Genomic DNA, 24,216 nt, shown 5'->3' with positions numbered 1-24,216 from the left:
ACCAAACACCACTGCTGAGCTCTCATGGCATCTCACAGTCCTGCAGTGTCATTTCATTTTTATAATCAGCTGCACGGAGCCACTCACTTTTGGGATTTTTAGTGGCTTCAATCAAATGATTGGGGAGTTTTTTTCCTGTTAAAGTCGGTCTCACTTTATAGGGGTGTATTTGCTCGGTTGACAAATGGCATGTCAATTGCTCTTTTTTTTATTTCACACTTAATTTTAAAATGTACAAAAATAGGTAAAATGTATATATTTTTAATATAAACATTATTGCCAGTGCTGTCAAACGATTAATCTCATCTAAAAGAAACGTTTTTGTGTGCATGATATGTTTAATACACGCACACATTCTTGTATATATTTAGGAAAAATGTTACATTTATATATGAAAATATATTTACACATGATATAAATTATATGAATTTACGTATATAGATGTAAATGCATGTAAATATTTTCAAATGCATGTAAATATTTTCAAAATATATGCTGACCCCCCCTTAGTTACTGTTGCTGCGTCGGACAAGAAAGAAGAAAACATGTTCTTCTCACATCGGTGAGCAAAGAGGAGCTGATTACTTTAGGTATGAAAGAAGGTCTTCTTTTTTAAGTCAAACAAGTATGATTTTATGGCTCTTTAATTTTCAAGACAGATGGCTTCTTCTAGCACCTCAGTTCCAGCTATACGTGAACCGATCATCAATGTGAAGAAAACATGAATGAACATCAGAAGGTATTCTATGAAGGCAGATTCTGCGTTATGATTGGACAGATTGCCTGTCAATCAAGCTCCTGACAAAGGTCTATTAAGAGTGTGTGTGTGTGTATGTGTGTGTATATATATATATATATATATATATATATATATATATATATATATATATTTATTTTATTTTATTTTATTTTATTTATTTATTTTTTTAGATTTTTGTCTGCATATTGGTTTTAGGTCAGTGTGTGTATTTAAGAAAAGGTGTAAACTGATTTAATTGAGATACTGAAGCACAGAACTAGTCATAAGTAGCATGGGTATATTTGTAGCAATAGCCAACAATACATTGTATGGGTCAAACATATAGATTTGTACATTCTTAGTACCAAAAATACATATCAATATCATTTTTGATTAGTAACATACATTGGACTTCATTTGGTAACTTTTAAATATGATTTTTTCTATATTTCTACCTTATGCACCGTCAGATTCCTGATTTTCAAATAGTTGCATCTCAAATATTGTCCTATCCTATCATATTGAGCTATTTATTCAGCTTTCAGGTTATGTATACATTTCAATTAAAAAAAATGTCCCTGGTTTTGTGGTCCAGAGACACATTTCACTACCTGTCAAGGATAGTTTTAGAGTTCATTTTCTATTCACACCGAGTAGGACCCACAAATTTCTCGAAATTGCCATCTTTATATCTTTTAGTAAGACAGCAATGATTTGTCACTCCCTGACTACTGTTGGAACCACAGAAATATAAATATAGTTTTCATATTACCGTAGCCATAAGAACTCATTTCTAGTTTGCGCAAAGGCTGGATCACATCTGAGAACATCTTTATGCCAAACCACATGATAATTGTCAGCAATTTGTGAGGTATGTGTAGAAGATGAGACGGTTTGATAGTAAATGGAGATTGAGGTGAGAAGGGTTTAGGGAAGAGAGGGCGGAGGATCCAGTCGTTGGAAACACTCCCACTGCGTAAGCGTGTATCTTGGAGGGAAGGAGGTCACCCGTGTTCAGACTATGCCTTTAACGCGAGCAGCGCACAGGCTAAGAATATCACAGCTCACTGGGATCGCACAACTTCACAATTCACTACTCTGGTGAACAAATCATACAATTTAGAAACATACATTTTGGGATTTTTCAGGAGTCTTGGATTTTTCCACTCATTGGATTAGGCCTAAATATTCCAACCCCAGCATTGATGGATTACTGCAAGGGAGTTTTGTAGCTTTTTGCTCTTCAGTGAAACATTAAGGATTTCCTCGGTTTGGAGTCGCGACTCATCTTCTCAAAAGGAGCAAAGCAGGTGTTGCGTTTGATCCAGAAACCTTTGAAGAAAAACCCTTTGAAACCTAACATTTGTGAGGCCCTCTCTTTTTATATTTACTCTAGCTAAAGACTTTAATTTCACTTTGTGCTTAGTCCTTCCAACTTCGAGATCGCGGCCGAAGCGAGTTGAAGACCTGTTTGTTTTCTCTTCCAGTTTCTAGGATATCGTTTGCCGTCCATCTCCGTAAGCACACTGTAGATTATGAGAGAAGCCTGCGGTTTGGTAAATAAAGTGACAGCATGAGGAACGACTCTCAAAAGGCGATAAACTGAGTGGCTTGTAGCAGTAAACATTGCACTCTCCCAAATAATGATGACTGCTGTGGAATCTGAGTGGCTTAGACGTCTGAGTGTCGTTCAGAGTTGAACTTCAAGACGGTAGTCAGACCATTCCAGAGAAGACCGACGTCGGGTAAACACCTAGAGGTTTTGGAGGGACAAACACCATCTTTATAGACCGCTGCGTTGGAACAGAGCTCTTCCGCAGCACCAATGGACAAACGAGAGCGTGTGGTTGAGTTTGTGTCCTCACACCGCAGCAGAGGGAGGAAGGAGAGCTGTGGCAGCCGAACCCGAGGCCGCCAGAGACTGTTTCCTTTGCCCGTCCTCCTCCTCGTCTGCATGCTGCTGTGTGTTTGGGCTCAGGTGGAAGGAGTGGTTCATTCCAGCTTCCGCAGACTCAGCGGTCGTGAAAAGAAGGAGATGCAGAAGGAGATTTTATCCATTCTGGGTTTACCCGGCCGGCCCAGACCTCACCCACCGCTGCGGCCCCCTTCCTCCGCCCCTCTCTTCATGCTGGACCTTTACCATGCCGTGTCGTCCGAGGCCGACGATGGACCGGGTTTGGGATTCACTCCGGAGGGGGTCAGTCACGCGGCGCTGCCCACCTTAAGCACACACACACCGCCCCTCGGCACGGTGGTTAGCGAGGCCGACACGGTTATGAGCTTTGTCAACCTGGGTAAGTGACAGCTGGCAAGGGTTAAACATGTGGAAGACATTCATTACTATACAGCGGCTCATGTGTGGACATAAACCACGCTTAAAAATGTGTAAAAGCTATTAGACTAAGTAGAATTTATTTATAAGAAAGATGCAGCAATCTAAACATTTCACAATGAGAAGTTTGTTGCCTCAACAAATACTTTTGCAAAAATGTATTTACTCTGTCACACTGGAACTGGAACTTAATGTCAGTGTAATATAAATATTGTTTCAGTTAGTTGCCAAGGCAATACTTCTTTTGCATTTAATATTTATATTTTAATTTAGTTTTATTTTAATAAAAAAAAAATAATAATAATATATATATATATATATATATATATATATATATATATATATATATATATATATATATATATATATATATATATATATATATATATATATATATATATATATTTATATATGTTTAGCTAACAGCAACAACACTGGTTTATATGAAAGCCTGTCTGCCATGTGAGATCAAGTTTATAAACTAAATAACAATAATAATAATAATAAAATAAAAAGATTTAAAAAAATCACACGGATATAAATTCACAATTAGTAAATTAATTCATAATGATTAATAATGATTAACAATACAGGTAGTTATTCATCTTTGCTGTGTCAATTGGCTGACAAGGCTTGTGGTGTGTATTGATAATACATTCTGGTCACTGAGACAGACCCACAATCACTTCATCATCTCTTCCTGTCTCAGCCCAAACACAGACGATACTTATCTGTCACAAAACAAACAACAGTTTAACATCCTATTTACAATTACTGCTTGTCTTTCCACGTCTTTCCTGCCCCACTATTATTGGTCAGTATCACCCCTTTCTCAGATGTATTTACTAAGGCAGGCATCACTATTATTATTGCTCATACTTGGGTTAGCGAGTTAAACAAACCAAAGAATGAAACACGAATGATGCCTCAAATCGTGCGGAGAGAATGTGTTATTGCTTTTCTGAGTGACTGGACACTTTTAAAATAACAGTTCTAAAAGGGGGTTTACTGTTTACCAGAAACATTTAGGAAAAAAATATTTCAACCTTCTGTCATCATTTATTCACCCTCAAGTAGCAACAAACCTGTATGAAGTTGTTTGCCCTGCAGAATACAAAGGAAGATATTTAGAAAAAAGTTTGTAACCAGGCTGTTTTGGGTCACGACTGACTTCCATAGCAGGAAAAAAATACAGCCTGGTTACAAACTTTTTTCATACAGGTTTATAACTACTTACATTTTTGGGTGAACTATTCCTTTAAAAGGTGAATGTATACCAGTGTGAGGAACATTTTAATAATCTAAACAACCTTTCTCCAATAGATTCTTGAAAATAAAGGTTGCAAAAGGCCATATTTGCTGTGATGATATGGTTTTATGTTAAAAACCCCCAAAAAACGAGTCAACAGGGGCTTTCTCGGGCGTTTTTTTCCAATGTGGGCCTGGAGTTCATGATGTTCTTCAGAAAATGCAAAAATCAAGTCCCAGCTTCTGCTGGTTGCCTTTAATATAGCGTTTTCCTTTTCTCTGTGCTTTTCTAAATGTAAATCTTGATTATTGTGGATCTACAAAGGCCAGTCCAGATCACGCAGGCCATGTGATGTTGTAGTGGGCACACAGCTGTGGGGAATTACAGGCCCCACTGAAAGGCAGAAAAAAGATGAGATGAAGTGGATGAAAATACTGTTGGGCACTCCTCTAAAAATACAGCGCTGGACTGTAATTAGTGGTGGTGCTCTGAGCTGCAGCAGCTCCACAACGCCTCTAATTACCCCACTGCAGAGCCCCGGCCGCCGGTGTCAGTCCGATCTGCAGAGCTCCACCAGAACTAATGTGCCAGTTTTTCTTTCCCCTTCTTCTCCTGCCAATCAGTCCTCCAGCATGCCTTCTTCAGCTCAAGTGTCTTGACACATACGCTTCTCTGTGGTAGTTGTTTTTTAACTCTCTCTCTGACCGCAGTGGAGCAGGAGAAGGATCTGCTGCAGCCTCGGCCGTACTGGAAGGAGTTTCGCTTCGACCTCACTCCGCTTCCTCAGGGAGAGACCGTCACCGCTGCCGAGTTTCGCATCTATAAAACTCTAACCGTGGGTTGGCGTGCAAACCGCACCCTCCATATCTCTGTCTATGAAATCCAGAGGGAGAAAAGACACAGGTCACAGTCACATACGATCATTTATACAGATTTGTACTGAATCTGGAAGCTAAGACGTCGTTTGATTTTAGTCTTTAGGAAGCCAAAAAAAAACATTGTGATTAAATACTTTTTCGTTTTTATTCATTCACCCATGTCCCTGAGATCCGCGGTTGCTTGTTATAATGGAAATGACGTGAAGATTTTGTGGTTTGACAGGGAGCCTGAGCTGGTGCTGCTGGACATGCAGTCTGTGCCTGCGGGTCAAGAGGGCTGGCTGGCATTTGATGTGACTTCTGCGAGCAATCGCTGGCTCCTCCACCCTCGGAGCAACTTGGGCATCCGCCTTTATGTGGAAACTGAGGAGGGTGAGCTATTCCTTACACATTTAGCATGGAGGCTAAATAGCAGTCTAATATTGTTGGATGTTGCTTCTCACTACAGGTTTGACACCATGTGACACCACAAATATAAAATATAATACTCATTATTATAATTATAATAATTTGTGTGTGTATATATATATGTATATATATATGTATATATGTATATATATATGTATATGTATATGTATATGTATATATATATATGTATATATATATATATATATATGTGTATATGTATATATATATATATGTATATATGTATATATATGTATATATATGTATATGTATATATGTATATTTATATGTATATATATATATATATATATATATATATATATGTATATTATATATGTATATATATATATATATATATATATATATATATATATATGTATATATATATATATATATATATGTATATATGTATATATATATATGTATATATATATATATATATATATATATATATAAAATCATTAATAAGCTTTTGTGGTCTTTACTCTAAAAAAACATTCTGTCCTTTTTCAATTTTAGTTCCATTTGTGCTTTTAAATTCAATTGCTCAAGCCCTCTAGCATAAACAATAAAGCATGGTTCTAACAAACCCCAAAAGAACCATCAAAATAATCAAGTATATTGTTGAATAATGTTAAATATCATTCAATAAATATATTTCCTGCAAGTCCTACAAATCTGATCTGTTTTATCTTTAGACCCAAGTCTCAAAAAAATTACTAGAGATTTAGATTTTTGCAAACAACTGGACTGAATTCTGCTATAGCAAGTAACAAACATTCGGTCCGAGTTAATGCAAAACAGGCTGTATCTTGGCAAAGCTCTGACCCATTGAAGCAAAACGAGTTCAGTGTCATATGTCAACTGGTAAAACGCTGAAATCTTGCTTTCACAGACCGGTCGTTGTCAGCTGCATGGGTGGGTCTGGTGGGTCGACGCGGGCCGCGCTCTAAACAGCCTTTCATGGTGACGTTCTTCAGAGCCAGTCAAGCCCCTTGCCGCCCACCCCGTGCTCTGAGACACAACAATCCACGCAAGAAAAAACCCAAGTACGACCTGCCACACCCAAACAGACCCGGCATATTTGGTGAGCCACAATAAGCGGTTTAAGAAGCAGATTGTGTTTAAAGGAGCGTATGAAATGATTTGTCTTTGAGCTACGGTCGTCTCACTTGTTCCAGACCAAAATCACGCCAGCAGCGGACGCCAGGCCTGTAAGAAACACGAACTCTACGTCAGCTTCAGCGACCTTGGCTGGAAGGTGAGGCATCCTGGCTTTTATACATCCGCGCATTTAAACAACTAACAAGTCACTTACATTTTAGACGTATTTAGAGATTTTTGCTCTGACAGTGGGGTTCAAACTGAATGAACTGAATCAAAGGTTTTGAAATGAATCAATTGAGCGAATGATTCAGCGATTCATTTATCTCCACACATACAGACAGCAAAGTCTCTGCGCCTTTAGGGTGTTTAAATATTTGATTGATAAAATGTTCTTTTTTTCAGGACTGGGTTTTGGCCCCTACAGGTTATTCTGCGTATTATTGTGATGGGGAATGTGATTATCCTCTGGGCTCTTGTATGAATGCCACAAACCACGCCATGATCCAGCTACTGGTGTGTAATCTGTACTTTGAACATGTCCGTATGTGATTATCTAAACTACAATGCCAGGAGACGTCTTCAGAATGAACTAATTGTTGAACCCAACTCCTCCGGCAGGTTCACCTTTTAAGACCAGATGAAGTGCCCAAAGCCTGCTGCGCTCCAACCAAACTCAGTCCCATTTCTGTGCTCTTCTATGATGACAACAACAACGTTATTCTCAAGAAACATCGAAACATGGTGGTCAAGAACTGCGGTTGTCTATGACCTCTTGTGCATTCGAGTTTTAAATCCGAAACAAATGTAGATGTATTATAATACTCAGAGGCACCCTTTGTAATATACAGTCATTCAAATTTTATTTAGCCAGATTTGAGCGTTCTTGCCTGTCCCAAATGATTGACAAATGATAGCTGTTGATGTGTCATGATGGTTTATCAGCATATGCGTCACAATTTTATTTAGGATTGGAATCTGTTACGTCCAGAGCCGTAAGGTTCTGTTGTCGTTCCAGAGTTTCTCTCTCTCCCTGTGTGTGTGTGTGTGTCTCTCTCTCCTCACAGAACCAGTGTCCCCACCTGAAGCTGATAATTAGCGCTCTGCTGTGATTGGGTGATGAGAGAAGAGAGAGAGTACTTAAGCTACAGCTGTCCTCAGACTAGCGGCTGGTGGTGGTTGAGGACGACATGTGGCTCGTCCATAGAAGCCTTGTTGCTAGTGCTTTTGGTGTACATTTCTCTTAAATGTGTTGAGATCGTTGAAGTAGAAATCTTGTTTTGTCACAGTGAACACTTCTGTGTTTGAGGCCTTGTAAAGAGAAGTCAGTGTTATTTTTAGTGATCCCTTAAAGATCGAGTCCATTTTTGTTTTTTTGGGGGTTAAGTAGGAAAGTGGGTGCCATTTTTGTTTGTATTACACTTTTTCTCCTAGTTTAGGGAGTTAATTTAACCTGCTGTATTTTCTTTTCTTTTCAGTTTAATTAGATAAATTAAGTTAGTTTCCCTGTGTTTGTTATTTTGGTCTTGGCCCCTTCTTTGTTGCCATTTTGTTTAGAATTATGTAAATAAAAAAAAGAACTTCTTGTTACTTCCTGGCCGTTATTGTAGCCTTTCTCTTCTGAGTTTTTGAAGACCGATTCCTCAGCCGTCGCACAGTGTCTGTCTCGCCACCAACCGCTTATTTCCCTAGACCATCTTGGACTGTAACTAATCCATCCCATAATAAAAAAAATACATATTTTGCATAGCTGTCTTACATTTAAACTGTCCGAATTTCTGTATTTGTGGAATTTTATACATCAAAAAGCTGCATTGCTTTGACTTTCACGTCACTTTTTCGTGCATCTAAAACTAGTAGAATGCTTTTAAAGTAACTTCTACCACCCACACCCAAGCCAAGAAAAGAGACTAATTCAGTATTGGGCTGCACACATGGACTAAATCATTTTGTGCGCTTAGTAGTTTGCTAATTTAGTTCAACCAAAAATGAAAAGTGTAATTTGCTCACCCCTCATATTGTTCCGAACCGGCATGAGTTTCTTTTTTTCCCACTGAGTACAATAAAAGATATTTTCAAGAATTTCCAGAGTATGGGAGACTGCAGTCGACTGTTTAGTTATCCGCATTCTTGGGTGGAATTAATTTTTTTTTTTTTTAATGATTTCTGAGAAAATCCTCACATTCATATCCTCCGCAGATAGCAAGCAGTGTTGTGTAGTTGTAGGTGATGCAAGAAGCCAAAATAAGGTAACGGCTTATTAAAGTGCTTTACCAACGTTTACACAACGGCGGAATCAGTTCATTTACTGCCAAAGAAACGGAAAATGTTTAAACTGTATTACAGCTTCTATGTGTGAAGATTTGACGATGGAGAGCATCCTGAATAGTAACGCCCACTTTCTTTACTGTTGGACGTTGAAAAGAAATCATTTTTTGTGCAAACCGACCCATGAAAAAAATAAAAATAGTACCAGTGTTAGTTACTTCAAAAGACTGGTATCAGTACTTAAAGTAGCGATGCAAATGCTCAACAAACATCTACTGAATACCGTTTTTGATACAAGTGTTTTTAAAAACAAATTTCATCTACAATTTTGTATATATAGAAGCTTAATAACAGTTTCGTGCTCTTACTGTTCTTTTCAGTAACCATGACACCCATATAGACTATATATATATAGATATATGCATATACATTTATTGAAAACTTTAGAAAACAAAGTAACAAAAGCATATCCGTGGGTCCTGACTCATTATTCTGACTATTTAAACAGGTCCAAATTTACAGCAACTGTGATCATTTCGAGCACGTCAATCAAAGAATCTCAATTCCAATCCTGGTCGGTAATATTTATAACACGCACGCTGGTGCACTTCCCCATTTTGGTTCACAGTTAAAAAGAACAGGGCACAGACATCTTTATACACTGCAGCGCCGAATCCATATTTTTAAATCAAAATACAGGGATGTATTGCGAAGAGGGGCATCGGTGAATAAATATGTCAGGTTTAAGCACATGGCGATGAGACGGTTAGGTCACAGCACACTCGGGAGAGATGGAAGCGATATGCACATATAAAAATATCAAAAAATATATGTGTGCGCTGGTGTGCTCGAGTCCGTCCTAAGATCTCCTTGTCATCGTGGTCCATGGTCAATGTTTGTGAAATAAAGCAAGTCGAGTCAGTCGGCCGAATCGAATCATATTCCTTTCCCCGGGCTCTGAAAAGCGGACCGTAACTGTGAGATGACTACACAGCCACATCGGCATACATCAGAATCAAGACTAAAATATTAGAAGACTCACCCTTGTTTTAGGTCCATGTTGGTTTCTTGCATCCTTTAGGCTTGAACATCCACCAGCTCAGGAGGCATTGGAGATTTTGGGTGTTTGCTTTCAAAATGCTGCTTAAAGGTCTTGGGGTCTGGCATCTGTGTCTGTACGAGGAATAACAACGTTAAGAGAGGTTTGAGGTACGGCTCAAACCAGCAACCCTTCGGTCATATCTCGAGTCGCTTGTATTTCTCACCCTGCAGACGGGACACGTGTGGACCAGCGCCGCTTTGGCTGCGGTCTTCTGATCCGCCCCTTGAGCTTTCTTCTTCTCGGCTGCTTTCTTTGCGTTCTTCTGCTGAGACTGGATCTTCTGCTGCCCACGAGCCATGGCCTTCTCTGAAACACATACACCAGGCACACTGACTCACTCCAGCAGACAGTCTCACTAACCTTGCATTGCACCTTTCGTTCCACAGAGTGAATGGCGACGGACTGAGGAAAGTCATAAAGCATTGAAATAGCGTTTAGAGGAGTACACGAAGACAGAAATTTCATTTGGAGTGAGCTGTCCCTTTAAATGCGCCTAAAGCGATAGCTATGATTTACACAAGCGCGGCGCGGTTTACCAGAAAATAAATGATAACGATAATAAATGTCAAAAACGCTATACACGTTTATAATCACTGTAAAATACGTAAAACGTATAAATTGGAAGAAAGAGAACCCCAAAAAATCCCAATGTAGAGACCGCGAATATCACATTAGCATTGACGTTAGCTCAACCGCCTTAATCAAAACTGATCCAAGCGGATTACTGGCGATGTACGAAACGACCCACATTAAAAATAACACCATCGTCAATCATAAACGCCTTTTGAAACAACACACAGTATAGTCGTGAGGTGAAATGTGGCAGATCGGTACTTATTTAAAGACAATACCTCAGCGTTAAGACACGGTAGGAAGTGAAGTTCGACTGACGCTATTCAACAGCTTCCGTCGGAGAGAGCTACATAATAAAAGTTTTCCTCAGATTGATAAAATGGGGAATGAAATGCGATTTAAATAAAACACCCCGCTTAGGCTCGACATGGATGAGTTAAGGGAGCGCTTTTATTTACTTTATGTTCGCTGTAATAACTGTATGCGTGACTGCGTTTTGAAGACGGAGTATTTCCAAACAAAAATGAGCGAGGCCACTTGCGATATGTCAGTCTCCATCTGAATCTGTAAATCAAAAGAAACAACCGTTTCTGTCTCGAAGCAGCGCGCGTTGAGGACATCTGCTGGTCACGCGCGTGTTAAAGCAATGAAAAGAAACGGAAACTAATCGAAAGGAAATTTTGGCCGCATTTTGAAATCTACAGATTAAACACATTGCACTTACACATTATATTTACCGATTAATAAATCCTCCCAGGATGTGACGAGTAATATTTTTGGTTTTACATTACGTCCGTGTCCATGCTATTTTTTTTATCATTTAACAGAAATATTAAATAACTAGTTCTCAGAAAGGTACGAAACGATTAATTGTCTTTTGATACAGACAAGAGTGGTCTGTTGTCTATTTAGTTCGCGCACTTTTAGTTTGACCGGTGTGTGTTTGCGGAAGTTCTTTCGGTGCACTTCCGTAGCAAAACAAAAATGGCAGAACGGGGTTACAGTTTTTCTCTCACAACATTTAGGTAATTATGTTATTTATTGGTTCATATGTGGTTGTGACGTTTCATTACACACCTCTTGTTTTATGCATTCAGTGAAAATAGTTGTGTTTTTTTGGACATGCGTGTGACAGGTGCCTAAATGTATTTCACATCAGAGATGCAGTGTCACGATGTTAGTTACTATGGAGCTTTATGATTTACTCTCATTTATCTCTTTGTTTTTAATTGTTTTACTTAAGTTATTTATTCCTACGTTCACTGTCCTGTTTTACTGCACAGATTTTGTTTAACTCTCTTCGTGGCGAATATATATTTTTTATTATTCATTAATCTTTTGTGCTTTGTACTATATACAGTGACAATACTTTTAAAAAGGTGTGATAAAATTAGCATGGAGCTTTTGTTCAAGCTGATTATACAATGTATACATTATAAAAATCATGAAGTTATTTAAAATCAAAATTAAGTATTGGTCGAAAAGAATCTGTTATACATTCACATTTCAGATGTATTTCTATCAAACTAATTAATTTTTCTCAACACAGCCCCTCTGGGAAACTGGTGCAGATTGAATATGCTCTGGCCGCCGTAGCAGCCGGTGCTCCATCTGTAGGAATCAAAGGTATGTTTACATATCGGTGCATTAGAAACTTCACAAGCCGCAATTAAAATGACATGATTATTTTTTAAACGGAAACGCTTCTGAAACTGCATTTTACTTTCATTGCCTAGACTGCTATTCACAGTAAACAGAAATGCATTTATACTGGATTCAAAACTATATGCACCGATACTAGGGCTGTGGAGGGTCAGAGCTGCTTATTTCTAAGGCGTTGAGAACCACTACAGCAGTCAACGTTCAAATCCTTTCATCAAAGTTGTCCTAAATCCAAAATGCACTCTTGTCGAAGGACAACTCTGACGATCCTTTAGGCTATCTACATTATAGAGTTCCTTCAAAACGTGAATTTCCTTAGAAGGACCTTTTGTCGTCACTTGCAGCATCAAATGGAGTCGTGCTTGCAACCGAGAAGAAACAGAAGTCCATACTGTATGATGAACAGAGCGTGCACAAAGTCGAGCCGATAACCAAACACATCGGCATGGTGTACAGCGGAATGGGTCCTGACTACAGGTGTGAAACAGTGCAGCAAATCACTGTATTGTCTTAAAAATTAAACCCATTGTTTTTTTAAAAAAGAAGCTTGATGCACACATACATCTAGGTGGACTGTAAGGAACGATCTCTTTTGACAGGGTGCTGGTCAGGAGAGCAAGAAAGCTGGCGCAGCAGTATTTCCTGGTTTATCAAGAGCCCATTCCCACAGGCCAGCTGGTGCAGAGAGTGGCTTCTGTTATGCAAGAATACACACAGTCAGGGTATGTCTTTATGTCTTTTATTATACGTCACTCTAATTAGAGCTCTTGTAGTAATATCTGTGTCGTCTTTTGTAGAGGCGTGCGGCCTTTTGGAGTCTCTCTTCTCATTGCCGGTTGGGACGAAGACAGACCGTACTTATTTCAGTCAGACCCATCGGTAAAACGGATAACGTTCACAAGATTTTTATCACTGTTTGTTCTTGATTCAACACGCAAGCACTGACATTGTCGATTCCCACAGGGAGCATACTTCGCCTGGAAAGCCACAGCGATGGGAAAGAACTACGTGAATGGAAAAACATTCCTTGAAAAGAGGTATCAAAGTAATCCACTTGGTGAATCGTTGTAGTGTATAAGATGGAGAAAAAAAAAACTGTACAATTATATTACAGATACAATGAAGATCTGGAACTTGAAGATGCTATACACACTGCCATCTTGACTTTGAAGGCGAGTTCATCTCTACACCTCGTGTCGGATTGAGCAAAACAAGATCCATAGCGCTTTTTCTTTCTTTTTCAGGAGAGTTTTGAAGGTCAGATGACCGAGGATAACATCGAGGTGGGCATCTGTAATGAAGCGGGATTTCGCAGACTGTCTCCTGCGGAGGTGAAGGATTACCTGGCAGCCATTGCTTAAACATCAGCACTACAACGGCTTACACAGTTTAACTACTTCGGTTTGGTTGTTCATTTGAATGCTGCATTTTTATTATACGTGCATCTGTGTAACTGATTTCTTTATAAAAGTGTGCATATTATCAACAAGCTTTACATCCTGCTTATTTCACTTTTTTATTTTTTTTTGTACCTAATTATGAATTACCTTGTACTACGTCATTTGGGATCTGTTTTATTGGTAAAAAAAAAAGCGTTTGACAGACAACAAGTGTGTTTCAAGGCCTGCTTTGTCACAGCGCTATGTAAATGGGACCTTTCCCTGAGGCTCAGTTCATGTACGTTTTTCAACATGAATTGTTGGCATAGAGGGGAAAAAAATTACTTCCTTTTAAAGTGTTGAACAAAGTCTAAAAGGTTATAAACCTCTCCGTATCCCGTTCGAGCATCCATGCAGATGAAATCGTCGAGATTCATTTTAGATTCTGTGTGAAGAACACATACAGCGAAAGAGGAGCTCAAAACTATGGTATTTAAAGAAATTGCGGCAAATAACGATTTTGCAACAAACCTGATGTCTCCAAACACGGGTACGGTGGGGGCGACGTACGCCATTTCCCATCAGAGTCCTTCATATGTGACCGATCAGAAGCAAACTTCTTCAAGTAAGCGTCACCTGGTATGACGCGAAGCTTCCTGAAACACAGTAGATAACCACTGAGATGGCTAGAACGATAAACCTTCTGTTAAAATGCAGATCACATCGGTTCTTGACTTGCCTCCAGAAAGCAGGTTTTAAATGCTGGTCAGAACGAAAGGCTTCCTTTGAATATACATCAAACAGGCAAGGGAAGGGAAGAATGGTGTCTAAATCATATATAAAGCTCTGTCCTTGTTTATCAGCGTGTAGAAGTATAACATGGTAGTCCTAAAAGGCAAAAAAAGAAATCTTATATTAGTAAAAGATAAATCAACGATAATTTGTTCTGTAAAACTTTCTTACCCAGATTACTGGTTGATCCCCTCGACTGGATTTTTGTTTCCAAATGGGTATCTGCATTAATTTTAAAAATGACACGTATACAGAAATCACTCAGTACTCTAATATAATTATTATATATGCGCCGAGACGTTAATCAGCCTCACCGTTTTTCTTTCATTAGATATAAAGACCGCATACACTTCATCCAACGAGCAAGTGCCCTGATCCTTGACATATTCACACAATTTCCATACGTTCTCCTCACTGCAGAATAGAGAAATATATTGTTAATTTAATAAAACAAAAACAAAGTACTGCTGTGATGTTACGCTTACCAGTAACAGCTGGTGTATACACACTGCTCTCTACACGGAGCTATACTTGTATATTCGGACTGGGCGCTTTCTTCGTTCATTGTTACCGTTCACATGTTATACTATGATGTATTTTGAATATAACGACATTGCGAAAAAAAAACAGCAAATAATACACCCCTAAAGCGATCGTACAGCGGCGATAGGTGTTTGTTACGGTTTAATTTGTCCGTGAGAAACTTTAGTCAGGTTTGTCGTTCCGGCGTGTCGATGGAGTGACGCGCGAACAGCCCTCAGGTGAATTGCAAATGTAATGTGCACGATTATCGTCGCTATTGTTGATGGTTTAAAAGCACGATTAAAAAAACACGTTAGCGACAGATAATGTGCAATTAGTCATCGGTTTCAAACAGCCCTAAAATGGTTGGTGGGTCAAACCAAACTGATTTTACACTTTCACAACAAAGATGCGTTATTATATATATATATATATATATATATATATATATATATATATATATATATATATATATATATATATATATTACTTTCGTTTTACAGCAGATTATAAATCATAACAAACGCTGCTTTGTTTGCAGGCTACTTTTTGTTCAAATAATCTACAATGTTTCCAATAAAATGGTAGGCTAATCAGATAATTAGCCCTAGACGTTTATTTAAAAATAATAATAAAAAAAGACACATCACAGGAATGATTTATTTCACATTTTAAAACACATTAGCAAAACATTTCACTGCATTGCCATCAAATAAATGCTGTTTTGCTGAGATTTCTCTAAAACATTACATTTTATAAACCCTTTTCTCGCAAATTTAGCATTCAGTAATTGTTTTGCTGATTAAATATTTAAAATATTCAGAATCGTGGCCTTAAAGACGTACACACCTGATTCGGATCATTTGATCACGGGTGACAGGGAATGACACGGAGTTTTAAAGTTTAAGGCGTATGTTATGTAGGATGTGAATACAAGTAAACAAACAAACAAGCTATGTATAATCAGAAGTTGTCGTCTTTATAGCATGGGCCTACTTGCTTCTCAAACCAAATAACACAAAAAGCTCTAGCTTTAGGCCTAATTTGGAGTTGCATTTTTGTACGAAACAAAACAGGCCCAATGTTTTAGACAAATACATAAATAAATCAGCACTTAAACTCGATTCTTGTTGCAATAAATGTTTTAGAGGAATAACCAAAGAAACCGCCCAGCCATTAACACCTCGTTTTTTTTATGAACAGCTCTTGCTAATAGAACGCAACACCTTCGGACCATTGAGAGCTACAGCGTGGATATAAACGGGGTCTGGGTCTGGATCTGGGTCTCCAGTCTGAGTTTGGACCGAAGAGCTCATCATGACTAACGGAGTGAACGGAGGACTCGGCGGGCTGCTGCTGGACTCAAGCGGCGCCTCACGAAGGAGGTACAAAAGATACACCACGGGAACTTACATCGGACTTATTGCGTACGCGATTCAAGATTCACCGGACAAGATGCTCACGTTCAAACAGGTAGGCCTAAAAGCTATATATGAGTATATGAAGCTTCGCGCTTTTGACGCACGCTAACCTGTTCCCTGTTTGTGCAGATAATGAAAAAGCTGGAGCCGTTTGTCTTCGGAGACAAAAAGGGCATCGAGAACAACATCAGAGTCTGCCTTTCGTCAAACAGGTGTTTTGCAAAAGTGAGTTAATTAAATTTTAGTCTAGTTATTTATTTATTTTTAAAGGGGGGCAATTGCAATCCACGTGTATAGGCTACTGTTATTAACAGACTTTTGCACGTTCGTGTGTTCATAGGTGCCGGTGGATCCGGATTACCCAAACCCTAAAAAGAACTTCTGGAAAGTGGATGAAAATGGCATCACTCCAAAAATGTTTCGCAGGCATTTTAAGTATCTAATCAACACATTCCCCGGCCTGTCGGTGGATCAGACGCCACCGGCGGATGGGTGCGAGGAGAGCTCGTATCCCCCCGAGCCTCTCACGCCAGCCCGCGAGGTCACCGAAAACAAAAGCGAAGGCAAGTTCACGGGCCCCTTTTCCATAGACTCGCTGCTGAAGAGCGACCGCGAGGTGAAGCGCGCGCCCCGCACGCGCTCGGAGGAGCACGCGCGCTACGTTGACGCGCTGCGCGCGGCGACCAAAAGGAAACCCGTTTATGAATACGAAGCAGTGGAGCGCTATTACCCCGTTTCGGTAGGACGTGAGCTGGCCTCGGCGAAAAGACCTCGCCTGTCTTCAGGGCTTCAGTTCGGACAGTCTCTGCCCGCGCACATCACATATAACCACGTTCTCCTCGGCTCTCCTTTAATGTGTGACGCTAGATACATCTGCTGGTGAGCAGCCAGACTGACCACAAGTAAAGCTGAAGAAATTGCACTTAACTTCTGTTTTGTTTTTTGTTTTGCTTTTTTAATAAAACGGATCTTTTTCACATTGGTTGTTTACTTCTGCTTGATGACAAATATTTAAGGCGTTTTCTGATAACACATAAGCTTGCAGTTCATGTATAGGCAAAATTTTTCAAAACAATTTTTCACATACATTAGCATTAGCATAATGTTTGTCCTCGTTAATGAAAACAGGTCGATTGGCTATTAATAGGTGATTAGCACATCATCCGAGATAATGTTAACATAATAGTGGAGCTACTTTCTAAAACATGTTTGCTTTACGTTCCCATTTGCCACGAGGTGGCGGTAAAATGTTAAAATTGGATATTGATGTAAGTTGCAATAAAGCAACTAAAGAGCATTGATTTATTAACTCAGTAATGATATAGAGGTAAACTCGGGGAGTATAAAATTGCTTGTAAATGGACTATAATTTCTGTTATTTCAATTGATCTAATTTCTAGTCTTTAAAAGCCGACTGTGACCTGTTTTCTGAAAACAAGTTGTCCATTGTTCAATGATTCTGCACTATTTACACCAAACAGACACTGCAAGAAATATATTTTTATGATCCTGCATTATTTACCCACACCGCAAAAACAGTTTTGTTGTAAATAAAAGAGTATTTGCTATGAAAACATCTACATATATAAACAGCTAATATAATATAATTGATAATATACAATCAAAAAGGATCCAGGACCACAAAGCATTTTTTGGGATAAAACATTTGGAGTTAATTTATACACCATCTGAATAAATAAGCTTTCCACTCATGTATGGTTTGTTAGGATGATATTTAGATGTGATACAACTATTGAAATGCTGGAGTCTAAATTGAGAAAATCGTCCAAATAATGTTCTTGGTGATGCATGTTGCAAATCAAGCATTAAGTTTGTATATATTTATGGTGGGTAGTATCCTAATGATTTTTTATATAAAAGAAAAATCTATAATTTTGATCCATATACCGGCTATACCCATGCTGCTTATGATTGGTTTTATGATCTAGGGTCACATATATAAATTAATCAATCACTTTTATTTATGTAGGGCTTTTAACAATACAGACTGTGTCAAAGCGATTAACAGTAAGAGAATATAGTGATGTGTAAGGACAAGATTAAATGCATAATTTTTTATTAAATGCAGTTTGTGTAAACAAATCGACAATAATTGCTAGAAATTAAGTGTCGCTAACTAAGCAGGACAGAGGTGACAGCAGCAAGGAACCAAAACCCCATCCGTAACAGAATGGGGAAAAAATGGAAGAAACCAGGAGGCCAGTTCTCCTCTGGCCAGATAAACCACTTAATTTCCAGTTCAATTTTAAACACAGCTATGTCAGATTATGTAATGGACTTATTGTTTGTGTGTGTGTCTGGTTCCTGTGATCTGTCGACAGGGATCATCTAGGTGTTCTGGTCTCTGATGAAGGTCATCTCTTGGTGCTGATCCACCATCTGATCTGGATATGAACTGAGAAACAGAATAGGAAAGAAATAGACTAATATTTGCATAGATTATATTCTTTTTATAATGTAACAAGTACATATTGTGTGTTATGGGGAGTGTTCCTGGTTCTGGTTCTGCCTAACAATCCTTTAATGGATTTGAATAATAGTAGCGTATTAGTGCGTTATGTGTAAACCAGGTTGAGGGGTGGGTCTTTAATCTAGGTTTAAACTGACAGAGTGTGTCTGCCTCCCAAACAGCGTTAGGGAGATTGTTCCAGAGTTTGGGTACAGTGGACGTGGAGGACTATAATGTGATACAAGCTCACTCAAGTGTTGGGGAGCTGAATCATTCAGGGCTTTATAAGTAATTAACAAGATTTTAAAATCTATCGGATGTTAGATAGGGAGCCAATGTATAGTTGACAGAACCGGACTAGTATGGTCATACTTCCTGGTTCTAGTACACACTCTAGCTGCTGCGTTTTGGACCAGCTTAAGTTTGTTTATCAAGTGTGCAGAACAACCACCCAATAAAGTGTAATTACAAAAGTCTAACCTCGAGGTCATACAGATGCCAGAAACATGGTTTTCAAAGGAACGACTATCACTATAGCACACTTAAGTTCCTAACTAATCAAGAAGAATTAACAGAGCAGCCATCGAGTGTTAGTTATCTAGGTTATTGCATGTGGGGTTTTTAGGTTCTTTAGAATTCAGAAATTAATTATCATGCATGTTTTTATATTGATGATGCGTTCCATTCATCTGCACCGAAAACATGGTGTATAAACAGTTTTCACTCTAAACTTTGAAGTTAATTTCTCAATTAAAGAAGTTAGAAGTAGCTACCCATTGAAAGTTAAAGCTAAACCACGCTTAATTGCCAAACATATCCCATTAACCTTTGATTTCAGTAATCTTTGTTTTATATTACAACTTTGGATTTTATTTATACATTGTGTGTTTTGGGCAAATAATGCAAAATCATTGGGTTAATGGGAACAATGCAAACGTGTTAGACAGAAAAAGAAAAAAAAAGATTGAAATAAAAATATAATTTCCAAGCAGCATTTAGGTTTATATCAAAGTTTAATATCAGTAAGTCAAGTTTTCAAAAAGGTACAATAACAATAATAATAATAATTACAGCAGTAACTTTACTCGAAACCTTTCTAACCATTTCCACTGCTCATGATTGATGAACATCGTGATTCTGCATTATTTACCCAAAACACACACTAAAAAAAGATTTTCTAAAGTTGTAAATAAAACAAAGATTACTGGAATATGATTTACAAGAAAGTACTGTTTCATGTGTAAATTGTTTTTACACGCTTTGTTTTCAGATAAAGAACAATTAGTCTATGTGATTATTATTCAAATATTTCTGTCCTATATTGCTGCGGATGTTCAAATCTGTTCAATAAATGCCTTTTCAATGAACAACTGGCCATGCAAATTTGTTTGCCTTGTCCTAAAATATTATCTTGATGTTGTAACTATCCTGCCATAATGTATGCTACACATTCTCTCATTTAAATAAACCAATGTGTAAACAGACCTTTGGTAATTACAGGCATGATTAAATTCTTTCTCCCCTTCCATTTTGACAGTGATACAGAATTTGGTGTGGACAAAGAAATCAAAACTAACACAGAGTAAGCACAGGTGTTATCAGTAAGTAGTTTTACTATTTAATTTAATCCCACCCTCCCCTGACTGACCGGCATGGATTGCAAGAAAGATATTTGCTGTAAAATTTCTCTCTTTGCAAAAGCAAGTAACAATAAATAAATAAATGAGAAAATATACTCGTCTCGTGTTTTATATTGTAATGTACTCATATATTGTAAGATCACTTTATATTGTAATGATCCCGAAAACTCATGTCTTTCGTGTGCACCTAACAACATACTGGAGAAAAACATGTGCAAAACGTTGCATTATGGACACTTCTTGTGTTTTATTTTATTCTTTATGATATATACATTTTAAATATTAATATTAAACTATATAAATCAGTCATTTAATTTTGAGAACAAAATTTTTTAATGCTGTAGTCTATTTTTAACAGTACAAAATGGCTATTGACATAGGACTACCTGCTATCTACTTTTAGGAAGGTTGTCTCTCGCATACTTGAGGGTCTTGGTATCAAACCCCTGTGTCAAGGCAAAGTAAATTTCAGCAGATATTTAACACTTTGCATATTTTTCCAACATTTCTTTCAACACATCAGTTCCTCTTAGAGCAGTCTTGAGAATAATCTAACCAAGTCATTGCCACTGAGGTTTTATTTCACGACCCGCGACAATGAGGTAAGAAGATAATCATCCTCATTGCGCGCAGCAGTGAGCCCCGCCCACCACAGACGCAGCGGTCACGTCGACCACGTCTTCGTGAGTACGTGAGGTCATCCACGTTTGAGACGCGCCTCTCCGGAGTTTTACGCCGCTTACGCTGCGCTCGTGGAGCTGAGTTTGAGGCTTAAGGCTCTTCGGTGTTTCTGCATCTCACGGGTGGGCCAAGGGCTTTTACGTGACGGTTACATCACATATTAACTCTGTGATGGGGGATTTAAAAAATGGCAAATTAAAGGAAAAAGAAAGCCTTACTTCAAAACGAAATTAATTGATTTGTTTATTTACTAATATATATATATATATATATATATATATATATATATATATATATATATATATATATATATATATATATATATATATATATACTCAGATAAAGTTTTGACCTTTCAATAGAAAATAAGTTAACTTGGGTTTATGATCATGTGGTCATGTGCTTTTGTTTTGATTCTGAGAGCATGCTGTGTGGACAGGAGAGGAAAATTGCCCAAAGTCGTATGACTGATTATAAGGTCAAAAGGTGGATAAAATGATTAACAAGGCAGGTGTGTCCATTATCTAGCTCAGGAACGGAGTAATTATTACCACTGCCTTTGGCTTAGGTTTAGCCCAATGACTAAAAAAACTATATAGCTTTTCCATTTTTTAGCTATGAAACTGGAAATCTTTCTTTCAGCGCTTATATTTATAAGCACTATATATGCACTGTAAATCAGCTGTGCAGAAGAGCAAAACTCTCTTTTGAACCTCTCGGCACTGATACTTTCTGTATGGGGTTTGCCAGACACTCAGTTTTCAGTCACTACACAGACTCGGCCGAAGGTGGCCACAACCTGTGAACCCAACCTTTCCAGCTGTGGAAGATGAAACCGAAGGTTAATATCTGAATTGTTTTTTTGTTTTTTTTTTTTTTTACAAAATCTCATCTCCTGTGTTGCAGCGGTCCTGTTTGCACTCACAGGAAAAGTTTCCCCATCTAATAAAACACATGGAAATATGGGTAAGCCTATACTATGCTGCCTCATGTATGTTGTCCATTCATGCCCGACGAGAATAATTAGCACCTTTCTTGGCTGTTGTTTTGCAGTCAAAGCAATATTTGAAACCTAAAGATTCAGTTTGGACAGGAAAGTGGCCGGTTACCTTGTACTATCCCCTTCGGCAAGTTGTTAGTGAATGGGTTTAGGTCCTGTTTTAAAGGTTATTTTCATGGAAAACAAAACAAAGTCAGGTCAGAGCAATTTTCCACTTCAGTAATTGGTTGCATCTTATCAGCAGAGGCAATGACCTGTAGCGGGAATGCTGCCATGTTGCCAGGTCAGAGTAAAGTGGACATGGTGGACCAGAAGGAGTTTTTCGTGCAGGTGATCTCTCTGTATCATGCGAAAGCGGCTCTGCTGTATTAGCACAATTGCGAAGATGAAGCTGTAAAAATAATTCACGCAGAGCGGTTTATTATTTGGAGGAACAGCCCAGGGTGTGTCTGGATAAAACTACTGCGAAAAACGAAGAAACAACTGTAATATCTAGCACTTCTCACAGAAAACGCTTAACCCCAGAGGCAGGGAAAGGTTTATAGGGTTTTTAATGTTTGCAATTATATGGGTCGAAAAATGTGAATATTTGTCCAATATTAGTATAGAAAGCAGTTCGAAAACGAAACATTTCTTTCACGGTAAAGAATTATGACCCAAAAAGTTATGGCTGTGGTTATTGAGTAACTTTATCATCCTAAGCATCAAAGTGAAGTGAGCAGTAAAGTGCAGTTCTAATTGTTGTTCCGCTGACAAGCACTCATAAACCGATCAAAAAATCAGATATGAGAGATATTTCAATCAGAAACGACCTCTAAAAATTTACATGTTTACCAGAGACACCAATAAATTGATAGCAAAAACCTTCTCACAGTTTATAAATTGATAGATTGTTTTTTGCGATTGTTATATGTTGGGAGAAAAACTCTTCTTTTGCATGTGCTCGTTTATATTGTCTCATACACATTAATGCACAATCCATAATGCTTTAATCATTCTGGTAAAAGTTTGTGTTGGCACATCATTATCTAGTTCATCATTTATTGACCATCTACTTCATGACCTAATTCTGCGTCTTGCTTATTTCATTGTGAATGAAATCACCACATTTTGGTCATTTATCCCTTGCGTAATATCTTACAAAAATTGCCATAAACTATTTTAACCGTTATGCATCGTAAATAGTGTTTATTATCACTGTGTAACTTTTAAGTTGTCCTATTATCCCTTTTAGTAAATCAGTAATACATGACATTGAACTGAGTGGCACCTGCTTTGAGGTTTAGGTGAGGCCTACATCTCGGACAGTTCTGAGCGCTGTCTCATGTCATGTGCGACTGAATCATGGCTTAGTGTGATTCATACTACATCGGACTACTGTTATTGCATCACATACCGCACTAAAGCAGTTTAATGCAGTTTAAGCAGATTGCGACTGCATGTTAGAGGTCTGAAACAGGATGACTGGGGTATTACTAATACATAATTATGAATTTATTGATTGCCTAATAATAGTAGTTTAAAGTGTAAAAGAATGCCTTAACGGGAAAAGGATTGGTTTACAGACCTGGACAAGTCAGCAAGGGCAAGGGACAAAGGCAGGAATCTACTACTATACTCTGGACAGTCTACAGTCAACATACATCAAACTGGACCCTGCTGACCTTTCAGTACCTGAAAGGAAGGCGTGTAGGCCTTTTTTACTGTTACTGAGTGCCAATACCAGCTATAATGTTCATTCTGACGATGTGGGCACGTCTCTGTGCGGTTTAAATGATAACATAATGACTGTTTTTTCCTGCTCTTAGATGACCACTTCAAAAAAAAACAACAACAGCCTTTGGTTTTGAACCTCCTTTTATTCTTTTGATTTGTCTGATGCTAAGAGCCTGTAGGGAGAGGGAGGCCATTGTTTATCTGTTTTTTTTCGAGGCATCCAATAACCCACATGCTGTGCAAACCAGATACGAGGTGTTTAAGAGGAAACCCGCGCTGTATT

At 38.2% G+C, this 24,216-nt stretch overlaps 5 protein-coding genes across 8 annotated transcripts; 3 read left to right on the top strand and 2 right to left on the bottom strand.

The window, feature by feature from the left end:
* Positions 1 to 1,042: 1,042 nt before the first annotated feature.
* On the top strand, positions 1,043 to 8,454 carry bmp8a (bone morphogenetic protein 8a). 2 transcript variants are annotated; one of them, XM_043217126.1, is made up of 8 exons: positions 1,043 to 2,104; positions 2,227 to 3,033; positions 5,031 to 5,223; positions 5,422 to 5,570; positions 6,499 to 6,690; positions 6,785 to 6,864; positions 7,113 to 7,223; positions 7,329 to 8,454. In XM_043217126.1, the coding sequence occupies exons 2-8, from the start codon at positions 2,565 to 2,567 to the stop codon at positions 7,476 to 7,478; spliced, it is 1,344 nt and encodes a 447-aa protein (XP_043073061.1). In that variant the 5' UTR covers positions 1,043 to 2,104; positions 2,227 to 2,564; the 3' UTR covers positions 7,479 to 8,454. The 2 variants fall into 2 exon arrangements, with proteins under 2 accessions (XP_043073061.1, XP_043073060.1); XM_043217125.1 differs by having other exon boundaries at positions 1,043 to 3,033.
* Positions 8,455 to 9,385: 931 nt separating this feature from the next.
* zgc:91910 (Zinc finger protein 706-like) lies at positions 9,386 to 11,008 on the bottom strand. 3 transcript variants are annotated; one of them, XM_043217131.1, is made up of 4 exons: positions 10,929 to 11,008; positions 10,241 to 10,383; positions 10,018 to 10,148; positions 9,386 to 9,932 (listed from the first exon to the last, which is right to left on the bottom strand). In XM_043217131.1, exons 2-3 carry the CDS (start codon positions 10,373 to 10,375, stop codon positions 10,053 to 10,055), a joined length of 231 nt encoding a protein of 76 aa, XP_043073066.1. In that variant the 5' UTR covers positions 10,376 to 10,383; positions 10,929 to 11,008; the 3' UTR covers positions 9,386 to 9,932; positions 10,018 to 10,052. The 3 variants fall into 3 exon arrangements, with proteins under 3 accessions (XP_043073066.1, XP_043073067.1, XP_043073068.1); XM_043217132.1 differs by having other exon boundaries at positions 10,241 to 10,479; positions 10,929 to 10,989; XM_043217133.1 differs by lacking the exon at positions 10,929 to 11,008 and having other exon boundaries at positions 10,241 to 10,888.
* Positions 11,009 to 11,455: 447 nt separating this feature from the next.
* psma2b (proteasome 20S subunit alpha 2b) lies at positions 11,456 to 13,801 on the top strand. The gene is made up of 8 exons (XM_043217128.1): positions 11,456 to 11,675; positions 12,200 to 12,276; positions 12,657 to 12,789; positions 12,912 to 13,034; positions 13,110 to 13,191; positions 13,276 to 13,349; positions 13,427 to 13,484; positions 13,557 to 13,801. Exons 1-8 carry the CDS (start codon positions 11,635 to 11,637, stop codon positions 13,671 to 13,673), a joined length of 705 nt encoding a protein of 234 aa, XP_043073063.1. The 5' UTR covers positions 11,456 to 11,634; the 3' UTR covers positions 13,674 to 13,801.
* Positions 13,720 to 15,211, bottom strand: wdyhv1 (WDYHV motif containing 1). Its single transcript, XM_043217130.1, has 6 exons — positions 14,969 to 15,211; positions 14,798 to 14,897; positions 14,655 to 14,705; positions 14,431 to 14,579; positions 14,223 to 14,347; positions 13,720 to 14,136 (listed from the first exon to the last, which is right to left on the bottom strand). The coding sequence occupies exons 1-6, from the start codon at positions 15,046 to 15,048 to the stop codon at positions 14,033 to 14,035; spliced, it is 609 nt and encodes a 202-aa protein (XP_043073065.1). The 5' UTR covers positions 15,049 to 15,211; the 3' UTR covers positions 13,720 to 14,032.
* A 651-nt stretch (positions 15,212 to 15,862) lies between these two features.
* si:rp71-45k5.2 (uncharacterized protein LOC560783 homolog) lies at positions 15,863 to 17,405 on the top strand. The gene is made up of 4 exons (XM_043217127.1): positions 15,863 to 15,915; positions 16,209 to 16,478; positions 16,556 to 16,651; positions 16,767 to 17,405. The coding sequence occupies exons 2-4, from the start codon at positions 16,323 to 16,325 to the stop codon at positions 17,307 to 17,309; spliced, it is 795 nt and encodes a 264-aa protein (XP_043073062.1). The 5' UTR covers positions 15,863 to 15,915; positions 16,209 to 16,322; the 3' UTR covers positions 17,310 to 17,405.
* Positions 17,406 to 24,216: the final 6,811 nt, after the last annotated feature.

Source organism: Puntigrus tetrazona, chromosome 19 (assembly GCF_018831695.1).
Source record: "Puntigrus tetrazona isolate hp1 chromosome 19, ASM1883169v1, whole genome shotgun sequence".
NCBI classification, from domain to species: Eukaryota; Metazoa; Chordata; class Actinopteri; order Cypriniformes; family Cyprinidae; genus Puntigrus; species Puntigrus tetrazona.
This window is presented reverse-complemented; position numbering and strand designations above follow the sequence as displayed.